Below are 8,885 nucleotides of genomic sequence, written 5' to 3' on the forward strand. Positions count from 1 at the left end.
TGTGAGTGATCAATTGGACCATGTGGGTAGGTCTGGGAGGATTAAAGGGCGCTGCCTCTGATATTTTCAGCTAGATCAGAAGTAACTGAAGTACAAGATGCTTACTATTAACATGGAAGAACTGTATTTTTGAGTGAGATGAAATGTGATAAAACAGCATGTTTATGTCATTACATGTAAAATACACAATTTTGTAGTCTGAAAGAATATGCACTAAAATGTTAAAACTGGTTTATTTAGTAGAATAAAAGGTAATTGAACATTAAAAAACATTCTACCTAGATATAGAGTTTAGTACAATAGACAGTATTTTTTAATCATGGTGGCAACTATCATGGACTGTTTATACCTAACTGCCATTCCTGTTTCTTCCCTACTAACAAAACCCTGTCTCAAAGGCAACAAGACGTCAGTGCCAGGGGACAAACTGGTCCACCCATCCCTCTTTGCCAGTGCCCATCCAAGGGTGGTTATGTGGTCCGCTCTATCAGAGAGACATAGGGGCAAGTCTCTTTGGCCCTCTGAAGGATACTCCTCCCTGATATGAGCAGAATGAGGAGAAAGTTCCTTTACTGCTGTCTACTTTGCTTCCTGCTTTGGCTCTGGACACTGTCATCTGAAGAAATGATGCTGAGTTGTTACAGCCACTTTGTAACACCAAGGATGGCAGAACAAATGCATCCAAGAAAATCGTGATGTTTTGGCTGCCACCCAACTCTGGAACCATCTATCTCCAGACTGCCCGTTACATGAGATAATTAAACATTCTTATTGCTTACGTCACTGTCAGTCTAGTTTTCTGTTACTTGTGCTGATCAGGTCCTGACAGAAGCACTTTTCTGTCTGGCATGAAATAAATGCTTTATGTCCACTGTAATTTAAAAGCAACCCTATTAAAAAGCTACTATTATCTCATTTTTACAGAAAATGAATAAAACTGAGCTTAGGGAGGATAAATGATTTTCCCCAATGTTATACTGGTGGAGTTAAATTCAAACCCCACCCTGACTCTAAGGCCCACACTCTGTCACTTAATCATGTAATTAAGAAATGAACAAGCCTACAGCTCGCTTTCGGCATCTTAACAAAATGCATACACACAGATGCAGGTAGTAATAAATTTGCATCCATTTGCACTCATACATGAATTTGGCTTTGGGCTTTTTACTCCTGTTATTTGCATTTATTTGTTGGTAGAAATGTATGCTTTGGAGGCTTGGCCAAGAAAGCAGACTTGCCTCGTCTTTTTGCCACACTTTTATTGACGATGTTCAATCTGTGTATCAGGAATGTAGACAGGTTGTGGGGACTCTGATGCAGGGTCATAATGGTCGATCCCCAAGATACTTGAAATGGTGAAGTGGTGAACGTTAAAGTGGTACACACTCTTCCTCAAGCTTCCGTGGAGGAGTCAAAGAACTAAAGACTGCAAAACACCAAACATCTAACAAGGCAGGGCCTTTGAGTTAGCCGGGAAAAGCAGAAGAGTGTTTTTGAACCAAAGTAACCAAGAGAAAGAGAGGATTACAATGGAGACTCACTGGCAGTGCATTAGCTGTGGAAAAGGAGAAGCAGCAAACACTGAAGCCCAGAGAACAAAAAAGGAGTTGGTTCATCGAAGCTCAGCATTAGACCAAACAGGACTTCCATGGCACACATCTCCAAGACCCTTTCTGCTCACCTGTTCTCTACAGTGAGAACAGAGACCAGAACAGCACCATCCAACGGAGCTCACGTGAGCTCTTAGCTACAGAAGGGGCGATGTGGGGATTACACAGTCAATCCTGCCTCCTAGCTGCTGGCTAGGCAGCTTGAGGGGCTCGGTGGAGAAGAAGCCCCAGTGGTGATGAATAAAAAGCAGGCTCAAGGAACAGAAAGAAGGCGAGAATAAAGGAAGGCATATGCTTCCAAAACCTCTCGGGCCACCTAAGTTAAGAGGTGTCTGTGTGGTTCACACCTGTCCCAGAGGTGGTCTGCTAAGCTCACAGCAAAGGGAGCTGCGTTGCCGGTGTCTCATGACCACGGACACTGCAACAGGAGGCCTTCCCCAATCTCACAGGTGCCTCCCCGACCCTGCCCTGCAGACAAGGGACGAGGAAAGAGAAGCTGCTCCTTAGGGACCACACACTGGAAGGGTCAAGAGTGTGGTGAGCTGCTGAAAGGAACAAGACCACAGACCAATGAACTACAAGGCCAGCGCGGCCAGTGGCAGTGGAATCCAAGCTGATGCCAGGGCAGGAGACAGAGGTGGGCCTCTCAAATTCAAAGTGAGGCTGATATTCAATAAATCTCTACTTACTATCTCAGCCAGGGTTGTTTTTCAGCAGTATTTGACTCGGTGTGGTGATAATTCTCCAGGAGTGGTCACAGGTTTCTTCTGAGAAAAAGTGAAAGCAGCTACTCTTCCAGTAGCTGCTACTGGAAGAGTAGCAGCTACTTACTGCAGGAGTGAGGGTGGAGGGAGTCCTGGGACCACCATGTCACCCGAAGGCATCTGTAGGGCACTGGGAGGAGTGAGTCTCTGATTTTGTCACTTCTGATGGCACCTACAGCTAGGGCCTCGCAGCAATAAACAGGAAGCACTTGCCTAAGAGTGCTTAGGAAAAAAAGGGCATAGAAGGGCCCAAACCCAAACCGTCAGAGTATCACGCTGTGGGGACAGGACAAGGAGTAAGAATGTGGGATGAAGCAGCTCCATTCACTTTATCTGAGATTCTCAGAATCTCTCTTTTGTTTGAAAATAGATTCAGTCGAAGGGAAACTAAACTAACATTTATTGAGCGCCTACTGTGTATGTCTGGCCTTGTGCAAGTTTTCATCGACAATATTCCACTGCTTCCTCATGCCAACCCTGTGAGGTAGGTATGGTCCTCATTTTTGTCAGATGAGGAGTATGAGGCTCAGAGACGTTAGGTAGTTTGTCCAGTCACACAACTAGTAATGGACAGAGCTGGGGCTGAGTCTCAGATTCAGAAGTCCCTGCTCTCTCTCTGGCGCCGCCTCTTGGAGGGAAGGAGGGAGCAGCAGTTGTCCGTACACTTCCTACCCTGAGAACAAAGACGTCACCAGAGAAGGAGCCCGTCCTTTCCCAGACCGTGCCCCCGCTCCACCTGGGGAGGATGCAGTCAGTTGAAGAGCTAAGCCATAAATATAAAAATAAATAGCAGGGACAAGCCCCCCAGCAGCGAGGGTGTGCAGTCTCTGTGCTGTGGGAAGGTCACTGCGCCGTTCACAGCTGCTGCGGGAAGGAGCCATGTGCGGAAAACTGGGACAATGGCTGGAGTGGGTGGGCTAAACAGGCGCCTTCTGGGTTGAACAGATTTGAGAACAAAACGTCTGGAGCAGGCAGCAGCCGTGGACACAATCACCACCATCCTCCATCTGCTCATTTTACCGGTGTCTGTGATCCAACAGGGATTCAAAATTGGGAGAACATACAAGTTTGTGCTTTACGTGTCCCAGGACTGTCATGTCACCCGTCCTACTGTCTCCAAGGCCCACGGACACCAGCTCCTGCCCATCAAGAGAGACAGAGATGAGAACCAAAACCGCACAGCCTATCACTCGCTCAGTCCCGTGATTTTAACGTGATAATCCCAAGAACCCTTCCTCTATATTCAGCACCAAGTCCTCAACACTCCTCAATGCCTTGAAGAGCCTCCGTCCCAACCCAGCAGGCTCTCACCTGCAGGAAAGAGCAGGTGGTCCCCATGGTCACGTCCAGAGTCACCTTGCCCAGGAGGAGCTGCACCTTCCCTGACTTGCGGATGAGCAGCTTGCCGACCTGACCCTCTGTCAGGTCAGCCAGGGTACAAGCATTCTCTGCCAGCCTGGCTTCCTGTGAAGACAATGAGGGGATGGAAACTGGGTACGGAGCCGCTCCCTCCATCCTTTAGCTCCCCAGACAGGGCCTTTTCCTGGGGCTGCCTGACACTGGTCAAAAAACAAAACAAAACCACAGCAAACATAAATAAATGGACAAAATATCAGTAACTGATAAAGCTGGGTGATGGTATATGAGAGTTTATGTTTTCTCATTTGTACATATTCAAAATATTTCATTGTGAAAAACACACATACAACTGGGATTGAAGTACAAAGCCCCAAGGCCCTCACGGGCAGAAAGAACAAATGCATATTATTCTCTCATTTCAGCGTGGGTGGCACATCTTTGTTTCCCCCTACAGGTGGCTCTTTCCCCTCCTGGTCCCCTGCATCTTCACAGAACTCAATCGTGAACATACCCGGTCTTTCTCCTGCTTTATAACCACCATCTGTCCGTCCTCGCTCTGCACCTCTGTCTTGATAGGCTTGATGTCCTGAGTGGGCGGCTGGCCAGGGAGTGAGTCTGGCAGCTGCAGGAACAGCAGCTCTTCCTCCTGCGTGAGGCTCAGCTCCCTGAGCAGCTCTGCCACGGACACGTCCTTCGGGAGGCCCGGCGTCTTCCTGGCTGCTCTGGAAGAAGCCTTCATCCTGGCCTCCTCTTCCTCATCTCGCGGCTCCTCTTTCACTGCCCGAGATAATAGAAGTGGAAGGGCTATCAGTGGCCAGCCCCCATGCCATCTCACTGCACCCATCCCTTCGGCCTGGTCTGCTCCACTGTCACTCAGCCAGGAAGCTGGAAGGAAACTCTGCTTTGAAAGAGGGATCCAGGAGCTGTGGGACTTATTTAAAAAGGAGTATCGCAGGCTGGGCCCACTGATCCCCGTCAGCATGAACCCGCTGAGCGTGCTCAGGTCCTGTGGAGTGGGAGAGGACCGGCTTAGCAGCAGCAGTCTGGGAAACTCGCTCTTGGGGGACAGCTGGAGAAAAGGAGACAAGATGTTAACTGACACAGAGTACCTTTCACAGCAGGCACGTCCACCTCCATGTCCTCTTCCTTGGGGCCAGCCAGCCAAGGTTTAACATCTGGTTCTTCATTCTCTTCCTTAAAAAGCCAGCCCGAGTGAGCCAGCGGCAGCTGCACAGGCATGTTTCGAGTGTCATTCCTCAGCCCAGGGTCATCGATGAACTGCCAAAGAACAGTCGGGGGTCACATGGCGGGGCCAGCATACACAAATACCTGGAGTGCAGTCCACCTTAGTCCTTTTCTAATCGAAGATTCCCGCCACTCACCAGGCTTCCGGGACATCAGAGAGCTCTGCATCCCCCGACTTGGTTCCCCTGAAGCGCTTTTCATCACACAAAGAAGCCCCATCCCCCCAGCCTGCTGGTACCTACATCATCCTTCTCCAGCATACGCAGAATCTGTTTTGTTTCTTCATCTGTCTCCCTCTTCTCCTTTTTGATGTTGATGATGTGAGAGGGCCCCACGTCCGACATATCCACCGTCTTATCCCAGTTCCCTGTGGGAAAGCACCCAGCTCACCAGGAGTAAGGAAGGGGCCAACAGCAAGGAACACTAAACTGGGAGCAAGCAGGGGAATGCCACCGCCCTTGCCCTTATCTTGAGCAGTCTGAACTGAAATCCACCAATTCCTTCCTCCCGGAGCCCCGGCAGCTTTGTACCCTTTTTCTTCATCATTTCAGCTGGGCCCTGCTCAAAGATAGAGTGGGACTGGATCACTTCTGGGCGCCCCCGGCCCCGTCCATGGCCCTCTCGCTGTCGGTCTCTATCCCTATCACGCTTCTCCTTCTTGACAGTTACTTCTTCCTTGGGCCTGGAAAAGACACTGGATTAAGGAAAACCACTCACTTCCCCTGCCTCCGAGAACTGGTCTTACTTTCCCATACACTCCGCTCCACATGAGCCAACAACTACATCATGAGAAGCAGAACACCCAATCTTAAGTCTAGCACCTTTTTCACTTCCTTGCTGAAGCAGAGTCCTTTCAGTTTACTGTACTTTACCTTTTTGTTTGAGAGTGTATGTTAGAACTATAACTCAAAAGTTGAATTATAGAGACTGCCCCAAAATGTGGATTTTTTGGTATTGACTGAGAGTAGGAAAGCTGCATTGCAAAAGAACTTAAGGGAAAACCTGATACATCTTTGCCCAAACTACTGGCTCTCAACTCTGGCTATAAAAGATAATCACTCTGTTTCATTGCAAACAAGTTAAACCACTATTTTAGGGATGGACTCCCAGGCATCTGTATTTTTTTAAAGCTTGCACACTAGAATCACCTGGGAGCCAGGGTTGAAAATCACTACTGAAAAGAACTAAATCTACAAATTTAAATTTCTGAGGCACATACTTAGTTATTTCCCCAAAGGCCCAAATTCAGAACAAGTAAATAAGGGGCAAGTATTCAGAAGGCCTAGCTACTTACTCTTCCTTGACCTTCCGACTGATGATATTTGGGGTGAAGGTTTTCTGAAAGTAAAATACAGGAGTCACTGATTTGGTAAATTCTGATCCCAAAGTACAGAGGAAAATAAAAACTTCCAAAGGGGCATCTTCTGTGGACAAAGACCAACATGGCTCTCTTCTGCACATTCCACACTGTTGTCAAAGATTTACAGAAAGGGACATGTGTTTGAAAAGGAGGAATGTCATGTCATGGTGACAGTGGAGTTACACATAGAAGAAAAGGGGCATCAAACAACATTTAAATAGCAGCCTCAGCTTCTCCCCCCTGGAAGGAGAGAGCCCTCAGGGCTTCTAATAGCAAAGCAATTTACCTAACCTCACCCCTTGTCTTCAAACTGCTATAGAGACCAGACAGTATCATAGCGAAAGAGCTCTAGCAGCAAGGCTCAAGTAGGGAAGACAGATCTGCCAGCACTCACAAACAGAGGATCGGGTTAGACTGCCACCAGAATTTCCAAAGGTAAACTGTGGTCTTCCAAAACTGGCTGCTTTATGCTGTCATCCTCCCCATATTCTTTAAGGGCTACCCTTTACATCTACAGTCATAAACATAATAGGAAAGGACACAGAGCCTCTAATACCATGCCTAAGAATCATAATACTTTGGATCAGAAGTTTGCACACTGGGATCCAGGTCAAATTCAGAACTCTCTTAAATTGAAGGCAAAGTTTATGTCTGCGTGGCTTTCATGGGTTTGTTAAAGGTACCCAAGACACACACAAAAACGAAATAAACACTGCTCAAGATTCTCTGCTCTTCAGTCATCTCTAAGAGCCATGTCAACATTTTGTACCCAGTATCTTGATTTGAAGGTAGGGTAGGCTCCCCATAAATTGTAGGCGTAAGTCTGAGGACAAGATTCCTGAGGCCCAACACCACGCTAGGCCCTACAGGAACGTCAGTCAAACCCCTCAGGTGCCTGGAATTCAGGGTAGTTGGGTTTCTTTAGAAAGGTGCCGTCGGGTACCTTCTTGACTCCCCCGAGGGTGAGATCCCTGGAGCGAATGGAGGGAAGGCGACCCGGGGTGAGGGAAGGCGCCGGCCTCCGCCCGATAAGCCCCCGCGCCCCAGAAAGGAGGGGTCGGGGCCCTCCTGGAGCACTGGGCTCGCCCGCGGCGTTTCCTTCTGACATGGTGCCTGAGAGAGAAGGAGGAAAGGGGTCACAAAGTCACTCGAGGGGGAGGACACGCGGACCCTGGGCGGAACCCCACCCACGTGGCCTCCCGCCCCCCGTCAGCGCGTCCCTCCCGCAGCTTCTCAGCTCCTCCCCCTCCCACGTGGCGAGACTCCCCGGACCACCGCGGCCAGACCCCTTGGCTCGCCGTCTCCCCAGGCTCCCGGCCAGGCACGAGGCAACGACGCACCCCAGCGCACCCAGGCTGCAGCTCCGCACCACGCACGTCCCGACTTCACCTCCGAGGCGACCCGCGGTCGACCCCGGACCTCGGCGCCGGGCGGAAGTCTGCGTGGCACGGCGCGGGCGCCGCCATCTTGTCGCGGGGCGGAAGTGAGGTCGGTGGGCGGGGCCGAGCCACAGTATTTATCCGGCGGCGCCTAGCTCCCCTCCGCCTTCTCTTCCCGGTTCTTCCCGGAGTCGGGAAAAGCTGGGTTGAGAGGGCGAAAAAGGAAGCGGGGAATGGTCTAGGTCACGCCACGCTGCAGCGCTCGGGGGGTCTTGGCTGGCGGCGTGAGGTGGGGGCGCCAGCTCAGGGTCTGGGGGCCGGGTGGCCGCCTGGACGCAACGTGGGAGTTCGCCGCTGCGGAGCCTTGGGGTCGAAGCTTGGGTTGGGGTGGGGGACGCGGGGCAGAGAGCGAGACCCCGACTCAGAGTCAGGGAGCTCTGGGCTGGGCCGGGCCGAGCCTCTACTGCCAGCTCGCTGGTGACCTTGGAGTGGTCACTGCACCTCCGGGCTGCATCCTCGCCCTTGTTCGGGGGTTCCTTCCCCGGACTCCTGGTGGGATCCTGGGGTTGGGCTGTGGGCATAGCGCTGGAGCAGCTGCAGCGGATGAATCGGGTGCCTAATGGCACCTGCCCTGGGCTCGTGACTGTGGGCCCTTGTATGCACTCTTGTTCCCACCCTGGAACCTGAAAAACGAAGTTTGTTCTGTTGGTTCTGAGGGACAGATTTAAAGAACTTTTATCGTGACTTCGACATTTGTAATTTAACATAAAAAAATGTCCTTTACTGTCGTTCCCCACCCCCAAACCATGTAAAAACCATGTAATTACAGATAGCTTGAGGGAAGGAAAACATTTGTTAGAATTTCATATAGCATAACTATTAAAACTTCTGTAATATATTACAATCCCCCTCACAGAGATTTCATATTGTACCACAATTTTGAATCCTCCGTTTTCAAATAACGTTTGTTGCTTTGTTGATGCATCAAACCACTGCATAATTCTTGGGTGGCTATGTCACAATTTGTCTGTGTTCCTGTTTGGACACTTAAATTGTTTCTTTTCCCTATTGTAAATACCACTGTAGTGAACATCTGGTGCCTTTAAAGTTTTTTCTTCTTCTGGATTATATTCCTAGAACAAATTTCCAGACTTCTGATAACTGGCCA

General features: G+C 49.8%; 1 protein-coding gene across 2 annotated transcripts; it reads right to left on the reverse strand.

Annotated features, from left to right (window-relative positions):
- Positions 1–217: 217 nt before the first annotated feature.
- Positions 218–7,826, reverse strand: POLR3D (RNA polymerase III subunit D). 2 transcript variants are annotated; one of them, XM_082402513.1, is made up of 9 exons: positions 7,689–7,826; positions 7,282–7,451; positions 6,273–6,316; positions 5,509–5,660; positions 5,221–5,345; positions 4,843–5,011; positions 4,245–4,510; positions 3,686–3,838; positions 218–3,513 (listed from the first exon to the last, which is right to left on the reverse strand). In XM_082402513.1, the coding sequence occupies exons 2-9, from the start codon at positions 7,444–7,446 to the stop codon at positions 3,391–3,393; spliced, it is 1,197 nt and encodes a 398-aa protein (XP_082258639.1). In that variant the 5' UTR covers positions 7,447–7,451; positions 7,689–7,826; the 3' UTR covers positions 218–3,390. The 2 variants fall into 2 exon arrangements, with proteins under 2 accessions (XP_082258639.1, XP_082258638.1); XM_082402512.1 differs by having other exon boundaries at positions 7,679–7,808.
- Positions 7,827–8,885: the final 1,059 nt, after the last annotated feature.

The sequence above is a fragment of the Balaenoptera borealis genome (assembly GCF_965194805.1).
Source record: "Balaenoptera borealis genome assembly, chromosome: 8".
NCBI classification, from domain to species: Eukaryota; Metazoa; Chordata; class Mammalia; order Artiodactyla; family Balaenopteridae; genus Balaenoptera; species Balaenoptera borealis.